Raw genomic sequence first — 26,327 nt, forward strand, 5'->3', positions numbered from 1 at the left:
GATCCCCCCTCCTGCCCACCCACAAGTTACAGCAAACAACCCCCCCCCCCCCAGCCTACTTTACCTGGCCTGTTAGTCAATAGGGGCAGAAGTGATCCCTACTCTCTCTTGCTCCTTGAGGGTTCTGGTTGAAAATGGCCACTGTGACCTCTAGCGATAGTCTCGCAGTTCTACTAGTACTGCAAGTCTACCACTGGAGGTCGCAGCAGCCATTTTCAACCAAGAGCTGCAAGGGGCAGGACCAAGTGAGGTTTGCTTCTGCCCCTGTCGACCACTAGACCACCAAGCTAGGTAAGGTAGGCCCAAGAGAGACTGCTGTGACTGGGAGATGGGCAGGAGGGGGGATCAGAACTGCTAGGGGGAGCAGGAGGGAGATGTAAGCTCCCCCTATGCAGATCCCAGCCAATATTCATTCAGGACCTGCATACGTAAGTGCTATGAGGATCTCATATTAATATTGGCCTGGACCTCCATTACTCCCTATGGCCAGCACATGTCTGGTGAGAGCTGAATATTCAATGCATGGCCTAGCACTGGTACCCAGATGCTCAAAACTCCAGCACTGTGAAAATACTGCCAAATCAGTACATCTGAACTACTCCCTAATGCTCAACACTAATAAGTTGCAAATATACGTGCTGTCATAGCATTAAGCATGAGGGAGTTTTCAGGAGTTAGGGGCAAGATGATGTCTGTTGCAGGTACTCAAGAGTTGTGCATTAAGCACTGCTCTTGTGCGCATGCCCAGATGCCAGAGGGGAGGGGGGAAGGAGGAAGAGGTATTGGTTGCCGGTTGGTGGAGAGATACTTGCTTTGCTTTCTGGCTCCAAAACCACTCTTCCCCCCCCCCCCCCCCCATACATGACTCTGTTTTGCATATGCTGGGAGCCATGTGCAGTCTGCATCAGGGCACATAAGCCAAGCAGGACGTCCAGACTGAAGTGGGAGGAAACTGCGGTGAGCATGCACTTTCATGGATGGCTTTATAATTCTTTCTGGGCTGCTATCTCATGCTGGAGTAAGGTTCTTGGTGGTAAGAGTGCCCTTGTTCAGGACACTCTTCTTTGAGCATTGGGGTGAATTGATAATGACCTTATTAAAATGTGATTTGCATGCTGCTTTTGCTATCCTCTGGCGCAGTTGTTGTTCCCTGCTTTAGAGGCCTCCGAGCATTCAGCTACAGCAAATGCTGGTGCTACTCCAGAGCTAATGGCCTCTAGTGCCCGCATTTGCTTTTGAGCATTGAAGCCTGAATGTTTAAGGCTAATCTAGCAGGCCATGGTCAGCACTTTAAAAAAATGCTGACTGCCTTCGGCTGAATATTGACCAGCATAATTTTTTTTTTTAAATTTGTAGCCCGCACTTTTTCCCACTCATGGCAGGCTCAATGCGGCAGGCAATGGAGGGTTAAGTGACTTGCCCAGAGTCACAAGGAGCTGCCTGGGCAACATAAGCAGACATAAGCCAGAAAATCTGATAAACTTAGATTTAGATCACACCTTTCATTGACAGGTATGTAGAATAGCCCAACTTAACCTAAATGAACCATACACAAGTTGGGCCTCTGAATATATCAGCCAATGAAAGGTATAAGTTAACATCTGATTATCTTAGATTTATCTGGTTTAGGACTAAGTTTTTCAACCAGCACTATCTGGTTATAGTTAAACCTCTCAAAGATAACCAGTTTGCAGGGCAGACAATTCAAAATCAAAGATATGTTTGCAGAAATCTTGAAGTTCTCTGGACATATCTTTTGAATTTCAGTTCCAAAATATTCTTTAATCACTGACACTGTACCACCTATTTCTGTAATGGGGTTGAAGGAAGCTCTCCTCCCAATTCTACTTAACATATACAGTAGAGACCAATTACATGAATCACACATATCATTACCTGGCTTATCTGTTACAGCAAAAGATCCTTTTTCTATTGCATATTTGTCTTTAAGCATGTCTTCTGCCTTTGGGGTTGCTTTTAAGACTTCAGAGAGTGGAATATTAATGCCCCTAACTTCATAGTCCAAAATAATGCTTCCTTTCCTAGTTTTCCCAACAAAAGAGAAATGTTATTAGTCTTTGATTTGCTGTAGCATATCCAATACATAAAACAAATTTAGGGAAATTTCTCCACGTACATTACTTCACTACTATTAGATGTACCACAATTTAGGGACAGAAAAAAAAGTATCATTGGAACGTTGACCTGAAGACTTGCACCAGTTAGCATCTTGGATGTATCTCCTCTGAGATCTGAGCAAGAATTTTCAGGTTTGTTCTACCTCTTGCTCCTATAGTCTACAGATGAAGAGAAGCCTATGGTTGTAGAAGGAGACACCTTTATGCACTCATTGATGATGGTTGGTGAACTGCCATCCACATAAGGATTTTGTTGCTTTCTCCCAAGCCCAGTAGTAAAGAACATAGTGGCTTCCATTAAGTATGGAGACCTCGGAGTTCCTGATTCCCTTGTTTAAACAGAACTAATATCTTATCATTGTCAGTTTCAGCTAATCACTCATCAGTAAGTCTGATCATGCAGAGGGTAGACCTACATTCATCTGACTAGCTTTATCTAGATAACCTTAATTGAATATATTCAGTGGCAGACTTATCCAAATAACATTATCTAGATACTTTCACTGCTCATGTTGATTGCTGAACATTGACCTCTAAAGGGTTTTTTTTAATTTTGAGGTCAATAAATTGCCCACTATCACTGCAGGTAAAACTATATGTATTGTTCTACAATGTGAGTACTTTTGCCTGCATAAACATAGTAACATAGTAGATGACAGCAGATAAAGCCCTGTTCGGTCCATCCAGTCTGCCCAACAACATAAACTCATAGCATAAGGTATGATGTGATACTAAACATGTATACTTGATCTTGATTTCTTCTTGCCATTTTCAGGGCACAGGCCATAAAAGTCTGCCCAGCATTGGCCTTGTTCTAAATTTGTCATTGAAGCCCCACTCCAGCCCATCCAAATCTCTCCAGCAGAGACCGTAGAAGTCTGCCTGGCACTGGCTTTTCTTCCCAATTACTGGTGTTGCCATCTAATTACTGCTAAGCTTGTTTGGTTCCATGCCTTCTATACAGAGTTCCTTTGCATTTATCCCACACATTTTTTAATTCCATTATCGTTTTCATCTCCTCCATGGGAGGGCATTCCAGGTATCTACCACCTCGTAAAAAAGTACTTCCTGACATTATTCCTGAATTAGCCCCCCTGCAGCCTTAAGTCATGTCCTCTAGTTCTACCACCTTCCCATCTCTGGAAAAGGTTTGTTTGTAGCTTAATTCCTTTCAAATATTTGAATGTCTGTATCATATCACCCCTCTCATTTTCTCCAGGGTATACATGTTCAGGTCCTCAAGTCTCTCCTCATACATCTTGTGATGCAAACTTCATACCATTTTAGTCACTTTTCTCTGAACCACTTCAAGTCTCTTTACTTCCTTAGCAAGATACGGCCTCCAAAACTGAACACAATACTCCAAGAGGGGCCTCACCAATTACTTGTACAGGAGCATCAACACCGCCTTCCTTCTCCTCTCTATGCAGCCTAGCATCCCTCTGGCCGTGGCCACTGCCTTGTCGCATTGCTTCATCATCTTGAGATCCTCAGACACCATCACCCCAAGATCCTTCTCCTGAGCTGTGCTTATCAATCTCTCTCTTTCTATCTGGTGCATCTCCTTTGGATTTTTGCACCCCAAGTGCATCACTGCACTTCTTCACATTAAAATTTAACTGCCAGGTATTTGACCATTCTTCTAATTTTTTGAGATGTCTTCTTATGGTTTCTACTCCCTCCGGATTGTCTACTCTATTGGCTATCTTTGTGTCATCTGCAAAAAGGCAAGCTTTTCCTTCTAACCCTTCAGCAATGTCTCTCACCAATATATTAAACTGAATTGTCCCCAGTACTGACCCCTAAGACACTCCATTACTCACCTTCCTTTCCTCTGAGTGGATTTCATTTACCACCACCTCTGTCACCTGTCTGTCAACCAGTTTCAAATCCAGTTCAACCAGTTTCAAATCCAGTTCACCACTTTTGGTCCTAAGTTCAGCCCTCTCAGCTTATTCATGTGTCTTCTGTGAGGAACCATATCAAAGGCTTTATTGAAATCCAAGCAGATTACTTCTAGTGCGTGTCCTTTATCCAGTTCTTTGGTCACCCAGTCAAAGAAATAATCATATTCGTTTGGCAGGATTTTCCTTTGGTAAAGCCATGTTGCCTCGGATCTGGTAACCCATTGGATTTTAGAAAATTAACTATCTTTTCCTTCAGCTGTGATTTCCATTATTTTTCTTACCACCAATGTGAGGCTTACCGGCCTGTAGTTTCCCACTTCTTCCCTGTTCCTGCTTTTGTGAAGAGGGACCACATCAGCTCGTCTCCAATCCAGCGGAACCTCTCCTGTCTCTAAAGACCTATTAATCCTTAAGAGGTCTCACCAGGATTTCTCTGAACTCCCTCAGTACCCTGGGATGTATCCCATCTAGCCCCATAACTTTGTCCACTTTCAAATTTTCAAATTGTTTATAGATGCTTTCTTCCATAAGTGGTGCAATATCCACTCCATTCCCAGATACACCCTTGGCAGCCAATCAGGGTCCTTCTCTAGGATTTTCTTCCATGGAAAGCAAAGAGAAGTATTTGTTCAGCATGTTTGCTTTATCCTCATCTCTCTCCACATAATTATTCTCAGCATCTTTCAATCTTAAAATTCCATTCCTAGCTTTTCTCCTTTCTCCAATATATCATACAACTAGTAAAAAAGACCCATTTCTGTTTTAAAGGAAACAGGCGCTAGCAAGGTTTTCCTCGGAGTGTGTATGTTTGAGAGAGTGTGTGTGAGTGACTGTGTGAGAGAGAGTGAATGTGCGAGTGTGTGTGTGTGTGTGTGTGTGTGTGTGTGTGTGTGTGTGTGTGTGTGACAGAGAGAGTGTGAGACTGGGTGCGAGTGTGTGTGTGAGAATGAGAGTATGTGCCAGGGTCCCCCCTCTCTCCCAGTTCCAGGGTCGTCGTCCCCTGGTCTGTCTCCCATTTGCAGGGGTGTCCCCCCTCCCTCCCTCCCTTCATCCCTTCCAGTTGCAGGGTCCCCCCCTCCCTTCCTCCCTTTTTTCCAGTTGCAGGGTCCCCCCCCTCCCTTCCTCCTTTTTCACCAGTTGCAGGGTCTGTGTGTCTCCCCCCTCCTTTTGTCCTCCACGTTTTAAGGCACTGTCTATCCAGTGGAAACAGCTTTAAAAACGACAATGAGAAGCAGCAGCTCCTAGGTTTCCTCTTTTTTTTGAGTGTATACGAATGACAGCTGCGTAGGGGAGTGGAATCAGAGATTAACCAATGGGCTTCCTTGCTTACCATAGACTTGCTTTGTTCACTTCCACTCTTGTCTATTGAACGTCCTGCAGCATGTCATAGGTTTGCTTGCTTTGTTTTGAGTGAACGGGGATGACGGCTGTGCTGGAATCGGACCAGCTGCTCTTTCCCTTCCCCTTCCTCTGACTCGCCACTACTGGACTCCGACCCCCGCCCTGAGCCCTCACCCGCCTCCTCCACATTGGCCAGTCGCCGGAGGCGCTCGCTCGCTGTCTCGCCGCCCTTCCTCTTTGTCCTCTCCGACAGTCCGAATCCAGACTTTGAGAGGAGAGGGAGGGTGGCGGCAGTTTGTTGAGGGCGGTTATGGTGCGCGGTTGTTTCGGGAGTTTCGTCCTCTCCGACAGTCCGAATCCAGACTTGGAGAGGGAGGGCGGCGGCGGTTTTCTGAGGGCAGTTACTGTGTGCGGGTGGTTCCGGAGGTTGGCAGCCAGTCTCCAGCGATTCCTAGGCAGGGGGAGGAGTAAGGAAACATGCTCTGCGTGTTTCCCTACTCCTCCCGCTGCCTGGGTCGGTGTTTGCTGCTGTGCGGGTCGCGGTCTGTTGCTGGGTGTCGGGCTGGTGACTTCACCCAAGGTGCAGCCAATCAGTGGCACTTCATTGGATTCATGACATCAGTGATCTACTCCAGGTAGCAGACCACCTCCAGCGGAAGCCACGGTTCCAGGCAGCCTCAGAAAGTTGGAGGTGAGAATTATTATATAGGAAGGTCTTGTCACCATCTTTAGCCATCTTTTCTTCCACCTGTTTTTGCTAGCCATATTTTCCTCTTTGCTTCTTTAAGTTTAATCTGGTAATTTCTTTTCCATGATCCTCTTGTGCTCTGTATTTCTTGAGTACAGCTTCTTTTGCCCTTATTTTTCATCCATTTGTTTGGAGAACCATATAGGCTTACTGTTTCTCTTCTTTTTGTTTACTTTCCTTGTATAAAGATCTGTTGCCCTATTTATAGCAGCTTTCAGCTTGTTCCACTGCACTTCCACTTCTCCAATACCCACCCATGCCATCAGCTCCTTCTTCAGATATTCCCCCATTTTACCAAAATCAGCATGTCTGAAATCCAGTACTTTGAGTTTTGTGCATCTGTGCTCTGCTTTTGCTTTTATATCAAATCATATCTTGTGATGATCACTTTCGTCTAGGTGGGCATCCACCCAGATGTTGGAAACACTTCCTCCATTTGTGAGCAGCAGATCCAACATTGACCTTTCCCTTGTGGATTTCGTCATCATTAGTCTGAGCAAAGCACTTTGACAGGCATCCACGATCTCTATGCTTCTTTCTGATTCTGCCAATGGGATGTTCCAATCTACATCAGGCAAGTTGAAATCTCACAGCAACAGCACCTCCCCTTTCATTCCAAGCTTACGGATTTCTTTGATCTGATCATTGTCCAGCTTTTCCATTTGTGCCAGAGGTCTGTAGATAAAATATCTGAGGACTCTTCTGCTATATTAGGAAACTATCTGCGACATTTTACTTTGTTTCCAACCTGTTTTTTCTTACATATTTGATTGTGCTGTATGATATCATAGGTCTCCTGCTCACCTATTGGAGTCACAACTGATTACCAAAGGCCACCCGACTTCCTACTCACATGACATTGACGCTGACACAAGACGTAAACCCGTATCTGAGGACTCTTCTGCTATATTAGGAAACTATCTGCGGTGTTTCACAACGTAGCAGGGTGCACTTGAGGAGCAAGTAGGTAGTGCTGTTTGGTCAAGCTCCTGGAAGCAAGTCTCCAAGGGGCGAGTACGCTCAGTTTTTGGCATGGTATCCCTACTGTAATGTCTGTTCTTTCAGCTATGCATCCTTTCTGGGTACTGACTAATTTTCTCCTAGCCTGAACCATTCTCTGCTGGTTTCGTGTTGATGCTCTCACAGCCTCCTCTTATCTGCTCAAGGTCTGTGCAATCCCTGTTATCTGGAGCTAATGTCAACCCCACCCACATTATTATCACTGGACACGTGGGGTAAGTTCGCTATTATCAAACCTTTATTGTCTATCCATCCTACCAGTACATCCCTCTTATTTGCCTTACATAATTGTCATTCAATCACGTACCCTTCTAAAAGATTTTTGCTTCATACTCAGACACAAATCCTTTTTCTTACTGAGACATGGCTGAAACCTGGGGAAGACCACCTTTTACTTGGATTACTTTTCTCCTGGCTATGAATATTTTTCTTGTTCTAGAGCTGCCAAGAAAGGAGGTGGCCTAGCAGTCATTTTTTTCCACGGATATTTATCTTACTGAATTTCTCCCCCCCCCCCCCCCCCCCCCCCCCATTTTTTCTTCTGAGTTTCTGCTCCTAAAAGTCTATGCTGCTTCTCCACTACATATCTTACTCTGTTCCTGTCCACTTTCCCTGTCTTCATTATCTTGGGATAAAATTCTTCAGTCCCTCACAGATGCTTCTCTTAGATTTAAAGACCTCATGATTCTCAGGGACTTTAATGTTCACATTGATGATCCCCAACATCCTCGAGTTAGCTATTTTTCATTCATTCTTGCTGAACTAGGTCTTCATCAGTGGGTTACTTTTCTAACTCATCAAGCTGGATCTCATTCTGTCTACAAATAGTTCCTCTTTTCCCATTTCTCTTTACCTCTCTTCCACTGTCCTGGACTGACCACTTTGCTCTTCCTTTCATGCTTCATTGTGCCTGTGTGTCTAGCAAGTCCCCACAAGTGGGCTACTACTGGGCCAGATCTTTTAGGCATATTGATCCTGAGTCTCTCTCTCTCTCCTCAACAATTTTGTAGTCCAAGCAATTTACATGAATTGCTTCTAGACTTGCAGGCTAGTTCCCTTACCACTGCCCTTAGGTCCTCTTTAGACTCAATTGCACCTCATAAGTTGCACCCTGCCTCTTCACGGGTATCTGCCCCCTGGTATAATACCAATTTATGCCTTTTAAAGCATCAAGTTCATTGTCTTGAACATCTTTGGTGTAAATCTAGGTCTGCCATCCATCTAGCTGCCTGTAGAAATTGTCTTTGTGAGTTATTATCACCACCTTAAACAGCTAAAGCATCCTATTTTCAAAATCGCATCTTGTCAGCGATTTGTCCTTCTTATGAACTTTATTCTATATATCGTCACTTCTGCTTCCATAGCAGCCTTTCACTTGGTCACTTTCCTCAACCTTAGAAGTCTACCTTAATCTACCCTATCCTCAAAGAGCCATCCCTCGATCCGTCTATCCCGGGACATTACCGGCCTAACTTATGTTTTCTTTCTAAAGTTCTGGAAAAAGCAGCCTTCCAGCAGCTTTCTTCTTCCAATAATACTCCTGTGCTTCACCCTAGACAGTCTGGTTACAGGGCGCATTATAGCACAGAGACAGTCTTTGCTAGTGTACTCACACTCATAGATTCTGGTCAATATGCTCTGGCTATATCCCTGGATATCTCTGCATCTTTTGACCTCATTGACCATGCTCTTCTCTCTCACTTGGTCTCCATTGTTATTTTGGGACAGTTTTACAATGGTTTACCTTGTTTCTATCATCCCGTTCGTTTAAGGTCATGGTTTCCTCATCTGAATCTTCTTCTCATCCCCTTCACTGTGGTGTCCCTCAAGGCTCAATTCTCTCCCCCTTGCTTTTCAATTTGTTTTTCAGTCCATTAGCCACTGTTATCCAGAGTTTTTGCATCTCTATGTACATCATTTTACTCTACTACAATGACCTGGTTTCTCTATGTATCGCTTCTTTTCAAGATTGCTTGGGCACAGTATCTCACTGGCTTACTTCCCGAGGTATGGTACTCAATCCTAGCAAGACTGTGGCTTGTTGAATCACTGGTAAACATCACTGCCATCCTCGGATTTTTCTCTCCTTGGCACAGCCATCACCCCAGTCACTTCCTTCTGTTATTTACGAGTTCTTATTGACACCCAGCTATCATTCTCTTCACATGTTTCCTCTTTAGTCAAATCCTGCTTCTTCACCCTTCCATATCTCCATTCCATTCATAAATATTTCACTCATGATTCATTTCATACATTTTTCTGTTACTTGTGATGTGTAAATTGGACTACTGCAACATCATATGTAGGTGCAAATCAGAGAGTTATTAAAAAACTACAAGCTCTTCAGAACAAAGCTGTCGGGGTCCTTTGCTGCACTACTAAGTTCGATCATGCCTCTCCCCTCCTCAAGGAACATCACTGTCTGCTGTTTGCTTCCCGAGTTCAGTTCAAAATTCTTCTGCTTGCTTTTAAGGCCTTCCGTCCTACCCTGCTTCATTCATTATTCCATATTATCCAATTCACATGCTACACTCTCTTAATGACCATTGCTTGGTTTTGCCTGAGCCAAGGCAGGCTAGACTTGAGAAAACTAGAAAATGTGCCTTCTATTTCCTCGCACCAGTGTTATGGAATAGCCTTCCTGCTGGCATTTGTGCTGACTTGTCCCTTCCCAGGTTTAAGACTGCTATTAAGACCTGGCTATTTCATCAGGCCTTTGGAGATTAGCTGGGCATCCTTGGTTTCCTTGTCCTTCCCCCACTGTCCACCCTTCCCTTCTCTCTCTTAGCCTACTATGTGATCATACTGTTTTTTTCCCTCCTTTTAAATCTACTGGTTATTTACCATTTGTTAGGTGACTGCACTTATATTTTGAACTTTCCTAGTTTGAAATTGTAGTTCCTTTCTAATCTTGTATTTAGCCTATAAATCACTTAGACCTGTCTTCAGCTTTAGCTGAATTGTAAATATAAATAATGATAGATGGAGATAAAGTCAGCATATTATCAAGGAAGATATTAAGAGAGAGGGACACACAGGTAAGAGAGCAGTTTAGAATCTATGAATCAATCCAAACACAAAAATCTGAAAATATATAAATTCAGAAAAGCTTAGCTTTTTAGACATGAAGTGCTCCAAAACACTTCTCAGGAATTCCCAGCTCTCCAGGAAGCAGTCCCTTCCATAAAGCAAGAGCATCCCCTATGCTCCACTACCCCAACTCACCAGCATGGTCACTGTCTCAATCTTGTCTTCTTCTCAAACTGCTCACGCTCTAATTTCTCCACCTCGGTTCTTCCCCTCTCTGGTCATCATCTGATAATCTTCACACTTTATCACCCTCCCCCTCAATCTCATCCAATCTCCATCAACATTTTAGGACTCTTCAGGCTATTGACCCTTACACTGTCTCCACCATTGTTTCACCTCTCTTCTCATCCACTATGCTATCCAAGTCTGTCATGAGGTTGTCTCTTCCTATAATACTATTCTTTCCTCTGTTCTGAACACTCTTGCTCCTCTTATTTCCTGTTTAGTAAGAGGTACCAAATTCCAGACTTGGCTGATGTCCAGGGTCCACTACCTATGCTTCTGTGCCTGCTGTGCTGAGGGTCTTTGACTAAATTCACGTGTCCATGCTGACTTCATACATTTCAATTTCTTGCTGACCTCCTTCCAGTGTTTTCTTGCACTTGCAAAGCATAACTATTACATTCATTTGACAAACTCTCTTAGCTCCAACCCTTGCCATCTCTTTGCCACATTGAACTCTCTCCACAAAGTTCCTCTTCCTCCAACCACCCCTCCCCCCTTCACTTTCTCCTTAAACTATGGCTGAGTACTTCCATGACAGGTTCACTAGATTATCTTGAGATCTCCCCCAGGTCACTTCCATCTTCCCTTCCCCCACTTTATTCTCATAGTTGTCCTTCAACCCCTGCCACTCCTGATAGTGCTGAGGCACTCTGTGAGAATATTCAATGTCACTATCCAGTTAGAACCTCTCAACAGTCACAGATACTTGCAGCTAAAGCCATTTGTCCAGAGAACAGCTAAATGGCTTTGAACATCAGGCCTTATGTTTTTAAATGCACGAAGGACAATTCTATAAATGACACCTAGATTTACATGTGAAACAAACACAGAAGAATCACACTCCACAATCGAGCACCAAACAAACAACACAGTATAGATGATGATAAAAAGCAGACAATATTTTAATGAACTTGATATGACTCAACACGGCTGTGTTTTGGCTTATATGGCCTGCATCAGGAGTCATCACCATAGACATAAAAAAAATTCCATTGGGCACGAGTGCATTGTGATTTGTCAACCTGTCAATCTGGATTGTATAATCAAACAAATATGAATACAAACTCATTCAATGAGAGTCGTAGAAGCTTTCCCACAAATACTGTAAGCTCGCCCAGCTGATGAAAACTCATTTCAAGCTGCTTGAATCCTGTCATCTGAAGTATCCGTCTGGAAGGTTGTGTTTTTGGTGGTGGTCACTTTGGCTCAGAATCAGTGAGTTTCAGGCCCTAGTAGATGATCCACCTTACACTAAGTGTCATCATAATAGAGTAGTTCTTCGCACACACCCTAAGTTCCTTCCTAAGGTGGTGTCAAAGTTTCATCTTAACCAGTCAATTGTTCTGCAAACATTTTTCCCAAAACCACATGCCTATCCTGGCAAAAGCATACCACAAACCTTACACTGCAAGCAAGTCTTAGCTTTCTATCTGGAGCGGACTAAAGCCCATAGAGAGTCCACCCAACTTTTTGTTTTTTTTGGCCCAAATAGGATGGGGGTAGCCATCGACAAATGCACAATTTCCAGTTGGCTAGCAGATTGCATCTCCTTTACTTATGCCCAGGCTGGGCTGACTCTTGAGGGTCATGTCAAGGCTCATAATGTCAGAGCCATGGCTACATCAATAGCCCACTTGAGGTTAGCCTCAATAGAGGAGATTTGCAAAGCTGTGATGTGGTCTTCAGTCCACATATTCACATCTTGAGCAGGGTACCTGATGTGACAGCCGGTTCGATCAGACAGTCCTGCAGAATTTGTTTGGTGTCTAGAATCCAGCTTCACCATCCTTGCCCAGTTTTGTTCCTTTTCAGTCTGCACTTTCACAACTAGTATGTTTATAAATTCAGGTTAGTTGACGTTGAGGCCTTGACATTTCAAGACACTGTTGACCTAGTGTTCTTGTTTTCGGTGAGCCTGGTAGCTAGGGATTCCCAGATGTGAGAATACAGCTGGGCTTGCATGTCCTCAGAGAAAGCGAAGTTACTCACCTGTAGCAGCAAGCTATGTATTCTCACATGTCCTCCCATATTACCTGACTGAGGGATCTGCATTCACACCATAGGTGGGAGGGCACCTATGCATGTGCAATGGGATGCTGCTAGAATTTTCTACTTGCTGTATACACTAGATGGGGTCAGCACCAGGCTCTGTGGGATGACGTCACCCAGATGTGAGAATATCTTGCCTGCTGTCATCGGAGAACATCTGCTACAGATGAGTAACTTTGCTTTATTCTGTATTGTGTTGACATTGTAAGTAACATACGATGCCATACTATGTACTGTTATTTGAATATTTTTACTGCTGTAATTGTCTGGGCCCAGATTGTTCTTGCTTTACATTGTCTTGGGTGAATTTCTTCAAAAAGGTAGTAAATAAATCCTAACAAACATTAATGTTTAAATGCAACCACATAAACATTTATGTGCACACTATGACTCATTAATATATCTTAGATGTTTATTATTCTAAAATGAATGCTCCTGCCACATGTAACTGGAACATAAATGTCCATTTCTCCATATTTTTTAGAACAAGGCTCTACGTTGGCAGATCCTGTTGTAAAATACTAATGGAAATTATAATGTCCTGACCTGGATCTCTCAGCAGAAGTGTAGTGAGGTTGTGACACCAAGAGGAGTGGAGAGCAGACTACGTAGGCCTGTGCATCCACTGCATAGGCATGACAGACCGCCTGAAAAATAGGTGCCGGCAGAAGTCCATTTGGGGGAGGGGTCACTCCCCGGGCACCCCACCTAGCAACACCTCTGTCTCTCAGTTCTGGTTTACATGTCCTCCTAAAATGTGTCTCCACATTTCTATGTTGCAAGAATTTTTCTTGTCAGATGAAGAGAAACAGCCACTAGTGGATCAACTCATTCTGGCACACTTACCTAATATCAGTGACTTCTATGGATAAAAACCCTTGAATGGTCTTGTAAGCTTCAAAAAGCTAAACAAAAAAAAAAGTGAAGAGAAGAATATTAGGATTTCTAAGTCAATCTAATCATATCAGAAGCATTTGTAATCCAAAGAAATAAAGAAATCTGCTTCAAAATCCGTTGCAGCAAATTGAAAAGTTGCCTTAGTGAAGAACCAATCAACACATATGGGAGGTTTATTTTATAACTGGGCACCTAGGTTAATAGGGGAGGAAGGCACCTCTTTTTGCCTATCAGGCTCATTTTCGAAGGAGAAGGACACCCATCTTTCTACACAAATCGGAAGATGGGCGTCCTTCTCACATGGTCATCCAAATCGGTATATTCGAAAGCTGATTTTGGACGTCTCCAACTGCTTTCCATTGCAGGGACGGCCAAAGTTCAAGAGGGCGTTTTGGAGGTGTAGTGAAGGCGGGACTTGGGCATGCCTAACACATGGACGTCCTCGACCCATAATGGAAAAAAAAAAAGGGCATCCCTGACGAGCACTTGGACGACTTTACCTGGTCCTGTTTTTCTTACGACCAAGGCACAAAAAAGTGCCCAAAATGACCAGATGACCACCGTAGAGAATTAGGGATGACCTTCCCTTACTCCCCCAGTGGTCATTAACCCCCTCCCACCCTCAAAAAACATCTTTCAAAATATTTTTTGCCAGCCTCTATGCCAGCCTCAGATGTCATACTCAGCTCCATCACAACAGTATGCAGGTCCCTGGAGCAGTTTTAGTGGGTGCAGTGCACTTCAAGCAGGCGGACCCAGGCCATCCCCCTCCCTACCTGTTATGTTTGTGGAGGAAACAGCGAGCCCTCCAAAACCCACCAGAAACCCACTGTACCCACATCTAGGTGCCCCCTTCACCTGTAAGGGCTATGGTAGTGGTGTACAGTTGTGGGTAGTGGGTTTTAGGGGGGGGTTGGGGGGGCTCAGCACAGAAGGTAAGGGAGCTATGTTCCTGGGAGCATTTTATGAAGTCCACTGCAGTGCCCCCTAGGGTGCCCGGTTGGTGTCCTGGTATGTCAGGGGAACCAGTGCACTAAAAATGCTGGCTCCTCCCATGACCAAAGGGCTTGCATTTGGTCGTTTCTGAGATGGGTGTCCTTGGTTTCCATTATCGCCGAAAATCAGAAACGACCAAGTCTAGGGACGACCATCTGTAAGGACAACATAAATTTCAAAATTTGGGCGTCCCCAACCGTATTATTGAAATGAAAGATGGACGTCCATCTTGTTTCGATAATACGGGTTTCCCCGTCCTTCCATCTGGACGTTTTGCAAGGATGTCCTCAACAAAACTTGGGCGTCCCTTTCGATTATGCCCCTCCATGTGTCTCTTTAAAATACTAGCACAAAGTCTGCAAAAAATTACACTTTAGACTTGGGGCACGTATATTAGATTAGATTCTCTAGATGGCATCTAAAAAATCGGTGCTGAAAAAAACCTGCTTAAGCGGTATTCTATAAGCCGCGCCTAAAGTGTGGCACAGTTTATAGAATAACGGTTAAGTAGAGAGATTGCACGTAAATTTAGGATCCGCCATTTGCACCAATGAAAACATGGTGCAAATGCCTGTGTCTAAATTTACGTACAGAGCACAAATATTCTATAATTACGTGCATAACTTAAAACCACACCCCCGATCTATCCTGAAATGCCCACGACCCTCACATTTCCTTGCCCCCTTTTTCAGGCCATGCACAAATTTTAGGCACAGATCTAGCTCTAAATTTACATGTGTAAGACCCAATTAAATCTAATTAGTACCAATAATTGCTTGTTAAAAAGCTAATTATTGGCACTGATTGGCTTGTTGTTCCATTAAATTGCGTGCGCAAATTGGGGCCATGCCTAAATTTGCATGTGTAATGTTTGGCAACGCATAGAATCAGGGGGATTATGCCTACTCAAGAGCAGGTATAGACATACACATGTACAGTCCCCCTGATTCTGTAACAGGTTACTTAAATTTGCATGCCTGTTGCGCATGTAAATTTATAGAATACCACCATCCACATAGGTAAAAGTGTAAACTCTCTTGTTTAAATGACAGCATCACGCCTAATTGCTATTCTAAAAATATACACTCAACCAGCACAGCATGTAACTCTTAGAGGAGCATACACAGGGGAGGAGCATGGGCGGGCCATCAGTGGAGCCGACATTTATGTGAGAAATTTATAGGATACTCTAAGTTGCACACGTTCCTGTTGCATTTAGGTGTGAACATTTATGCAAGGCATAGACCTGTCATAAATGTTTGTGCCTACATTTCAGCATACTGATGCCAGGTTTACACTGGTATTCCATAAGGACACTTGAGTGCCCAAGCATCCTAATAGAATAGGCTAACTACTCACATTATTAGGCCAGCTGAATGTAGGTACCCTGTTTTAGAATTGATTCCAATATGTGCAGTCATGCATATTTTATAAAATGCATGCTTAAATCGTGTCTTACACTAGTTAAGGAGCATCATACTCATGCTTGGTATAATGTTCATTTCTTCTTTTGAATGGATGTTCCAAAAGCTCTACTCAGTCAGGCCGCCTACATATAGTACCATCTAGTATGATTAGTAAGTAGCATACTATGCCATACTATATACCATTTTCATATGATTAGTCTCCTTGGCCTTTGTTCATCTATATTTCAAGTGATTGCCCTAAACTATGGTTACCACATGTCCTCTTTTGGACTTCAAAAATATCCTCCAGGTTTTTTAATTTGTAGGAAAATATCCTCTTTTTTTATGTATCTATGACCAACACATCTACCCACATTATGAGAGAAACCATCTCTGGCCTATTAGTCAGTCTGGACACATGGGGGTGCTAAAGAGAGAGAAAGGCATTGCCGATCTAATCTCTCTGTTTCCCTGCTGGTTGAATCAGTCAAAGAAATTTTGGTTGTGCAGCACAACTTTATGCATATATGCAAAGACTTTCACACTTTCAGACATATCTCAGATGCCAGGCAAAGTTGTTGAGGGATATCTGCTCTTCTGATAAGTACCATTGGGCTCAAACTCAGTCAAACTCAAATCCGGCAGCTTTTGAAAAGTAGATTATTGTCTATTGCTGTACCATAAGTCAGTCACTATTTGATGTGTGTTCATTAACTAAAAGCCATTTAAACATTTGCTACTATTAAATATTTCTTTAACAAAGGTACAAACATTAATATTTGCGAGGTCCTCTTTTTTTTGTCTCTGCAAATATGGTAAACCCTATCCTAAACTATGGCTTAGGAACTGCCTAAAATTGATTCTCTTATGTCATTCAGAAAGCAGCTCAGGACATTCAAAAAGCTTTTCCACGATGTTTACTCATTTGGCATACGCATGCTTTAATGTTTAAGGGGGTCCTTTTACAAAGGCGTGCTGAAAAGTGGCTTGCGGTAGTGTAGGCGCAGGTTTGGGGCTTACACCAATCCATTTTTCAGCACACCTGTAAAAAAGGCCTCTTTTTTTCCCAAAAAATGGATGTGTGGCAAAATCAAAATTGCCGTGCGTCCATTTTGGATCTCTGACCTTACTGTCAGCCATAGACCTAGCGGTAAAGAATTTAGGCAGTAAGGACCTACGCGTGTAAGATGCCACTTGGTGCACATCTGCTATGTGTGCCAGAAAATAAAAATTAGTTTTCAGACACACGTATCGGATGCGAGCCAAAAAGGAAATTACTGCAAGAGCCACACAGTAGTCAGGCGGTAAGTCAATTTTGGCGTGCGTTGGGCACTCATAGACGCTTACAAGGCTTAGCAAAAGGGGCCTTAAATGTCCTGGTTTAACAACTAGATGTTGCTCTCATATTTTGTTTTGTTTGTTGTTTTGTGTTACCTACTTTTTGTTTATAATTACAATCCGCCACGAACCGTAGAATAAGTGGAATATATATATATATTTTTTTTTAAATAAATAATACATAAGCATGAGATTCAAGTTGGCTGTGATCTATTATCTTCTGCCCATCTCTAAATTTATTTCTAGAAGATGATCATGAATTGCATCTATGGAAATCCAATTCTACTTTCATCACCATGCCATGCCACATTCATCTCACAGCAACACACCAAAATTTGGCTTCCAGTTTTAAAAGTAAACCTAGATAATTTATTTAACACTAACAGGCACACAATAACAAAAATAAGCAAACTGTAAAGTGTATTTTCTGAATGCAACATGAAAATAGAGCTTATACTTACAGCATTTTCAAAATCATCCTTATAATTTCTGTATATTACAGAATAAATGTTCAAAAACTCATCCGTGAATTCGCTGTTCACTTTACAAACCCCATACAAAATGTTTTCTGTTAAGAGATAAATGAAATAGCTATAGTAAATTATTCCAAATGTCAGTATAATAGTTGAACCTCACCTATTGGTCCACTAGTAATTTCACCTTTTAATAGACCCACCACATGTGGTAATATATACAATGTCAGTACTTACAACTTCCAAAGAAGTAACTGCTCGGCATTTAAACTCCGCAGTCAGCATTCCTTTTAAACGCTGACCCTCTAGGATCTATAAGATTTTTTCAAGCTGACTTACCCCCATTGAATGTGAAGGTTTGGCCTGAGGGGTGCACTAGAGATTTGGGGGTACTAATTTCGGAAGAGTGGTTTCACCTTTTTTGGAGTTGTGCACGGATTCAGGGTTTTTGGGAAGGGGTGAAATCATGTTTTTTGTGTCTTGCATGGGAGCATTCCACTCCAACTGCAGCTATTTTTGGACTCCTTTTACAAAACCATTGTAGCGATTATTAGCGCACCAAATGTGACGAAGCCTATTCAATTCCTATGGGCTTCATCGCATTTGCCGCGATAATCACTAACGCAGCTTTGTAAAAGGAGCCTTTTGTTTGTGGATTGGTCTGAATAATACCACCAGAAATCAGTGACCGGGCACAAGTCAGTAGCATTTATCAAGGTAGCAAGTGCCACTAGTCAGATAAATACTTTTAAATATTGGGTTATAAATATCTAAGTTGTGTAGAGCTTTGTTTATCATTTTCTTCATGTTAATTAACTTTGTTATGCAATAGTTCATTTTTAAGCAGGATTAATCTTAAAGTGGACATCGTGGTCTGTGTAATCTGCAAACTGGTGGGGCTTTCCTAGGATGGAGGTGCATAATCCTGGTTATCAAAAACCACAAACAGGTTTAATTTTCCAGACAGCTGAGCTATATAAATTAATCTAGCTTTCAGACCAAAATATGCAAACAAGCTTAATGAGTATTCACTGTGTACATTCTTCAAACCAGGCCTTAAGGATCAGAATTGTACAGGTTTTACCAGGAGTGACTACCTAACTAATCCCTCTTTGGGTAGCAACCCAAGCAGGGTGTTGGAGCCTATCAGCTTTCTAAGTGATTGTGGTCCAGCAGATGGTGTAATGATCCCCCCAAGGTGAATCCCTACTCTGGGTATGGCTGATCAGCTTCTATGTGAATGGAGCAGTCTTTTACTTGCTACATATTAACCCCAAATTTGACCTTTAAGGAAAAACCTCCTTGAGCCGTAGTAAACCACTAAAAGCAATCAAGTCACACTGAGGGCAAGATGCACTAAACTAAACGAACCTGTAATGGGCCTTTAACGAACACGTTTTTAACCCTGGCATGTACTAAAGCCCAATTTCCGACAACGGTAGCAGCAAACGATTTTTTTTCACATTGTTTTGGAAGCCGGGCAGCCCCAACGAGAGGTACAGACCTCTCGTTAGCTTTCCTGGAGTTTTCCAGCGTTAGGGCAAGCAGAAAACCTTAGTGCATCTCATTTCAATAGGGTTTCTACACAATTTGCTCATCTGCATTCCGTTTTCGTTTGCTGCTACCATCGTCGGAAATTGGGCTTTAGTACATGCCAGAGTTAAAAACTTGTTCATCAAAGGCTGGTTAAAGGCTCGTTAAAGGCTCGTTTCGTTTAGTGGATCTTGCCCTTAATTTTTTATTTTTTTTCTTTCTCCTTTTTTTTCTTTTTTTATGCCTTCATGCCTCATATCTCATCATTCAAATATATTTCTCATAGTATTTTGAATATCTTTATCATATTATTATTTAACTGGCAGCGAAGTGCTTATCACAACTTTCACCCGCTAAGACCCTCAGCCGACTTGGCCAGGTTTCGAGACTTCTTCAGGGCGGAGGTTCTCTGCAAACAACAACATGTGCATTAGATATTTGTTCTTCACTCCTCTGCATTCAGACAGCCTACAATTTTATTACTAATCAACCTTTCTTCCTTCTACAGCATACCTCGTACTTCTCTCTCCTTCTCCTTGTAGATCAAACTGGCTGTGGCGTCTACGTTCTGCGCCCGCCTTTAAATCTTAGTCAGCTGATCGTATGTATCCATATTCCAATTGGTGGGCTACTGCGTGCTTCGCACCAATCAAATAACAGACCACCAATCTAGTTCTGAATTCAGTCCTGCTGGATGTAGCATATTTAGATCAAAAATCCATTTTTGTTCTTTCAAATTAAGGAAAAAGTCCAAGTTGCCTCCCTCCCACCCCAACTGGACACTGTCAAGGACCTTCCATTTAATATCCTCCAATTCATGTTTCTTCTCTATCCAATGCTGATTTAGAGGCGCAGTCATTACTGCATGTTTTATCCTTGATTTATGTTCATTCAAGCGTTTTTTAATCACTCTTGATGACCTCCCTATATATAAAAAGGGGCATGGACATATAATTACATAAATTACATTCTTCGATGTACAATTAGTTCTGGTTCGTGCCGTAATGCGTCGTTTTGAAACTGGGTGTTCCCAATCTATCCCTTTCATGGTGGAAACACACCACTGACAACTATTACATTGGAAATGTCCTGGAAGCTCCTCCTGACTGTTATTATAATCCAACCATTTGTATGTCAACATCTCACCTACTGTTCTACCTCGACGGTATGCACATATCAGATGGTTCTCAAAGCATTCATGCACTTGCAGAGTGCTCCAATTTGCATGAATGGATGCATTGATTGCAGAACTTGCTGGAGAAAAAGGAATTACTGCCACTAATTTCTCTTCTTCCATCGATTGTTTATATTGTAGCAGCAGGTCCCGTTGAGAATATTTGGCTCTTAGATAAGCTTTCCTGATTACCTTCCTTGGATATCCTCTATCCGCAAATCTAGTGGCAAATCAGTCTGTCATTTGATTGGTGCAAAGCACGCAGTAGCCCACCAATCGGAATATGGATACATACGATCAGCTGACTAAGATTTAAAGGCAGGCGCAGAACGTAGACGCCACAGCCAGTTTGATCTACAAGGAGAAGGAGAGAGAAGTACGAGGTATGCTGTAGAAGGAAGAAATGTTGATTAGTAATAATATTGTAGGCTGTATGAATGCAGAGGAGTGAAGAACAAATATCTAATGCACATGTTGTTGTTTGCAGAGAACCTCCGCCCTGAAGAAGTCTCGAAACCTGGCCAAGTCGGCTGAGGGTCTTAGCGGGTGAAAGTTGTGATAAGCACTTCGCTGCCAGTTAAGTAATAATATGATAAACATATACAAAATACTATGAGAAATATATTTAAATAATGAGTCCTGTGAGGACAGCCCCAGGAAAACCTGGGCGCCCCGTTCGATTATGCCCCTCCACATAATGCAAATTTTGCTAATTCTCAGTTATTCTATCTATACTGTACCAAAAAAAAACTACTACTGAATGTGCTTTGATACCCAAAACAAATAGTTCCAGTAATGTATAGGCTTACTTGGCACAGAGCAATATGTCACATTGTCATCCATTGATAAGTGTCTTATACAGTCACAATTTGGGCTGCTTGAAGGAGAGTTGCATGGAGAATATTGTCTGCACATTGTAGGAGGCCAGTTGTATCCATCTTCACAGGAGCAAAGCCTTTTATCAGATGTGGTTTCACATACTAAACAAACAAATTGGATTTCAGGCACGTTATGCATTACTGTTGTCTTCACAACAAAATACAGATCTGACACATTATACCTTCTTTTTCACAATTGCAGTGATTCCCAAACCTGTTCTGGAGGAACCCCAGCCAGTCAGGTTTTCAGGATATTCACAGTGAATATTTATGAGTTAGATTTGCATGGAAATCCAACTCATGAATATTCATTGCAGAAAGCATGGAAACCTGACTGGCTGGAATTTCCCCGGGAGAGGTTTGGGAACCCACTGCACTATTGTATACAAACAAAAATGATATACATGTTTGTAACATGAGGTTATGACTTAATGGACTATTGCCATTATATACTGGCCCATCCAGTCTACCCAGTTAAGATTCACCCACTTTGGGTAGATAAACACCAATAGACATTTCCATATACAATCTAAGACCAATCCCTATCTACTCCAGGTTTTCACTTTTTGCCTATCACTTCCTCCATACTTGTCCCAAACATGCCCAAAATTTGTAACACTGATAGCCTTCACCACCTCTGCTGGAAGGCCATCCCGCCATTTCATTTGTACAAGATAGTATTTAACCCAGCACCCAGACCCCATTTGTCTTATGGCCAAAGGTCTGTAATAATCTCCAGATCCACTAAGATTATTGAGATTGTTGTAAAAAAAATCCAGCTTTCCCATGCTCAATGAAGTTTGGGCTTTTAGAATGGTCTGACAATGCAGCATTAAACTTCCAGCCTTGTTGGAAGTTTAATGCTGCTGCACCACTGCTATTTTGGGTTGTAACCGTTACTCTATGTAGGTTATCCGAGTGTTTTCATGGAAGTCCATTACAATCACACTGTTGCTATTCTGAGTTGTAAACTCTGCTCAGTGCAAGTTATCCCAGTGCCTTGAATTTAGCTGTTCCCATTAGACTCCCTATCAGCATATGACTTTAGAACCTTGTTTTTCCTGGGCTTTTACATCATAAATTGTTTTTTGACCAACATCTTACCTTTGAGGGAGCTTAATAAAGATCGAGGTTTTGAAGCTCCTCCACTTTCTGCTGGGTTTTTCTGCATGTTCTCAGTTTCCATACCTGTATTAGCACTCAAAGAAGGACTCCAATACCTAAAGCATCTGGTTTGGATCTTTCACAGTCTGCTAGTTGCTAGCATACCATTTTTCACAAAATTAATGGGGACTCATGTTAGTAGACAGTTTGCTGTGTATTTGGAAAGGTTCTCTTGTTTATGCTTTTCAATTTGCTTTCAGGTCTGCTCATAGCACTGAAACTTTACTATGGGCCCTGTTTACTAAGGTGTGTTAGTGTTTTTAGCATACCTACACTTAGCACGCGCGCTAGGCACGTACATGATTAATGCGCTTTAAAAATGTTAACCCACCTATAATGCAGCTTAGTAAACAGGGCCCTATTAGTTTTAACTTTTCATATTAAAAGACAGCTATTTTTAGGCAGGCAGACTAGTTTGCTTCAGTTTGGTATTTCTGTGGTTTTTGATGCCCTGGATCATAATCTATTGTTGGAAAGACTAAGTGAGACTGGACTAGAAGGTTCAGTTTTTGAGTGGTTCCAGAAGTTTTTAATTAATCAAAGCTACTGCTTCTATAAAAATAAAACTGTCTCTCAGTTTTGGTCTCCTGGATGTGGAGTGCTCCAGGGATCTCCATTATCTCCTTTGCTTTTTAACTTATTCATAACATCTTTAGGGTCTATTAAGTTGAAAGCAGATGAGTTGTTACTTTCTTATGCTGACGATATATTAGTGATAATCACTAGATAATTTAGGTGACACCATTACTAAATTGTCATCGTGTATGGATAAGATTCAGCACTGGGCCATGAGCAATATGTTGAAGCTTAAAACCAGTAAAACTAAAGTTTTGTGGTTTAAGAACCCTGGAATTAATTTATTTTAATTTATTTTATTGCATTGCATTTTTATCCCACATTATCCCACCTATTTGCAGGCTCAATGTGGCTTACAGAGACCTGTTATGGCGTCACTATTCCAGGATGTCAAATACAATTGGTACTGCAAAAAGCTTATAGATAGGAAGAGAGATCTAAGCAGATAGTTATAGAAAGATGATTTTCTGAGCTAGGTAGTTTGGCGGAGTAGTAAAGTTAAGCTAATTAATGTTCCTAACACCATTGAACATCCATCAAGCACGTCCCTTTCTGCTGAGGATAAATCTCAAGTTTGGGGAATTATTTGTGATTCATATTTAACTATGGAGCCTCAAATAAACCATCTTTGGCAAAAAGACATTTTGTAAGATGAGACAAAATATGTCTGATAAGACCTTATTTTGATCAAGCTTCCTTTGCTCTACTGGTTCAGATGTTGATCTTGTCCCATATAGATTATTGCAATGTGTTGTACTTGGGTCTATCATCAAAGCTGTTGAACAAGTTACAACTTATTCAGAATACTTCAGCTTGATTGATTTATAAGATCAAGAAGTTTGATTGTATTTCATCATGTTTGGCAGAGTTGCATTGGCTTCCAATACATAAAAGGATTTTTTTTTTTTTTAATCAGCATGTTTAGTATTTCAAATGATCTGTGGGCTTACATCTGAACTATTGTTTAGTTTATTGAGTACCTCTCTGTTTAGTCACTCCTCTCGATTGTGTGTTTTATTAATATTTCAGCCCCCAAATTCTAGGGATGTCCATTTCTTACAAATTTCTTTTTGGAATTCTGTACCTTCCTTAGTTAGATTGGAGATTAGCTATTTATTTTTTTGTAACAAATTGAAAACTTTCCTATATGACAACTGTGGATTATTGGAATTGGGTGGGGTTATTTTGTATTCTGTTGATTTTGTATTATTTCATATTTTAATTTGTAAACTGCGTTGAACCCATAAGGGGATATAGAGATATATAAGTGTTACATTGAATTGACATTGAGCACTGGTAGTACAACATTTCTGATCAGCCATGCCTGTGTCTCTAAATGACCAATTTAAGCAATGAACTAAACAAATTCTTATGAGATGCAAAAACTGATGTCATCACAGTAGTATCCACACATCATAAAAAACAATACTAAAGATATGAAAAAAGCAAGAATACAATCTACCCAAAAACAAAATGTAAAAGTTGAATCATCAGATGGGAGCAGGGACCACCCTACTAAGAAATATTGTGATGTATTTGTCTTAGTTGGATGGCCTGTCCCATCCAGTGATTCATCTTTTATATTTTGTTTTTGGGTGGATTGTATACTTGCTTTTTTCACTTATTTTTTATGATGTGTGGATAATATTGTGATAACAGCTTTTAAGCATGGCAAGATGAAACTGAGATTCTTGGTGGTGATATCTCTACAGGCCCAATTTTCAAATAGGTTGTTCTGGATAATGGAATATGAGCCAAAGTTTTTGTTTTTTTTTAATAATGAGAACTTTTTAATTTTTAAACTTTGAATAAAAGATGCTCTATTGTGTATATATTTTTATGTTTCATTCATTGATAAGCAAACTTTAATGGTACTTATGTGTTGATATATAAAAACTATAGAGTATTTATTCACATAAAGTAAATAATTTATTGGAAGTAAAGAATAATTTATTGGAGAACTCTTGCAGTCCATGCTAACACTGCAAAGTTATGCATTTTACTCACCAGTTGTTAAGAGTACATTAGTAATATTGTGAGATTCATCACCAGCTAGGATAGGGTCATTTTCCAGTGTCTTCAGAAAGCCTTTCAGATCATCTACAGTATGTGAGCTGGGGACTATCACTTCAATATCCAATTCATATTCAAAAATGTTAGATCTTACAGATTGGTCTATGGAAAGAAAAAGAATTATGTTAATACTTTCCAAAAGTGTTTTCTTTCCTTTCTTGTGTTCTGTCTCTTTCAATTTCAATCTCTCCGCCCCCCCCCCCCCCCTCAATATTTAAAGCTATTTAACTGGTCAGACACGGCTGCTGACTGGTTAAATAGCATATCGGCGCCTAACCTGTTATAACCCACTAAATATCTGCTGTTGGTGGCTACTAACTGGCTATGTTATGCGACATAGCCAGTTAAGCACAGATGTTCAGCACTTAACTGGCTATGTTTAGTGTTACAATAGGCTGCATATATAGCAGGCCTATCTTTAACCGTTTAAAATTTAACTGATTAGAATATCAGCCTATCTGGTCAAAAAAACCCTGGATATTCAACATCAATTGCCGGAAATGGCCTGGCATTGAACATCTGGATTTAATGCTAGCAGTGAACAACAAAAGTGCTGCCCACCACTAACTGAATATCAGGCCAATGACTTTGCTTGATACCACCAATCTCGATGAAACAATCAAATCTTGAGCCCTAACCACTGTCTGTATCACCTCTTCTTAAGAACTAGGTACCTTGGAACTTGAAAAGGGAATGGATGTCTGTAGTAGAAATGTTTTCATACTATAATATTCATATATTTTGAATAGTTGGCCAATAAAGTCAGATAAAGGTGAATATCTCTAGGGATTTAAGGGGCTAAATTATGCCATTTTAAAATGTTGGGCAACTTTTGGCAACCGACTCAATGTCTAGCCAAAAAATAATGAGTTTAGAAGTGGCAGATCAGAGGTACTAGTGGGGTTTTTTTTTTTTGCCAGATAAACCAATATTAAGCACTATTCAGTTCAAGATAATTGGTTAAAAGTCAGACTACACAAATAGAAGGCCCCAATTCCAGATTCCAATAAAAAAGTTTTCTTTATTAAAAAACCGACATGGTCCACATTGAGGGGCATAATCGAACGAAAACGTCTATCTCCATGGGCGTTTATCTCCGAGAACAGGTCCGTGAAGGGGCGGACCGAACCGTATTTTGGGAAAAAATAGACGTCCATGTTTTATTCGACAATTTGTGAGCTGGGCGGTTTTGTTTTTCAGCGATAATGGAAAATTAAAGCGCCCAGCTCAAAAACGAATAAATCCAAGGCATTTGTTCGTGGGAGGGGCCAGGAGTCGTAGTGCACTGGTCCCCCTCACAT

The 26,327-nt window shown here is 41.4% G+C and overlaps 1 protein-coding gene across 1 annotated transcript in view; it reads right to left on the bottom strand.

Moving 5' to 3' along the window:
• ADGRF1 (adhesion G protein-coupled receptor F1) overlaps nucleotides 1-26,327 on the bottom strand; it is a 79,828-nt gene that overhangs the window by 36,132 nt on the left and 17,369 nt on the right. Inside the window, exons 3-7 of the mRNA XM_030195581.1 lie at nucleotides 24,961-25,128; nucleotides 21,145-21,315; nucleotides 17,617-17,723; nucleotides 13,365-13,423; nucleotides 1,897-2,042 (exon numbers count right to left, since the gene is read on the bottom strand). Coding sequence (XP_030051441.1) covers nucleotides 1,897-2,042; nucleotides 13,365-13,423; nucleotides 17,617-17,723; nucleotides 21,145-21,315; nucleotides 24,961-25,128 — 651 coding nt within the window. The remainder of the gene's footprint in view (nucleotides 1-1,896; nucleotides 2,043-13,364; nucleotides 13,424-17,616; nucleotides 17,724-21,144; nucleotides 21,316-24,960; nucleotides 25,129-26,327) is intronic.

Source organism: Microcaecilia unicolor, chromosome 3 (assembly GCF_901765095.1).
Source record: "Microcaecilia unicolor chromosome 3, aMicUni1.1, whole genome shotgun sequence".
NCBI lineage: Eukaryota > Metazoa > Chordata > Amphibia > Gymnophiona > Siphonopidae > Microcaecilia > Microcaecilia unicolor.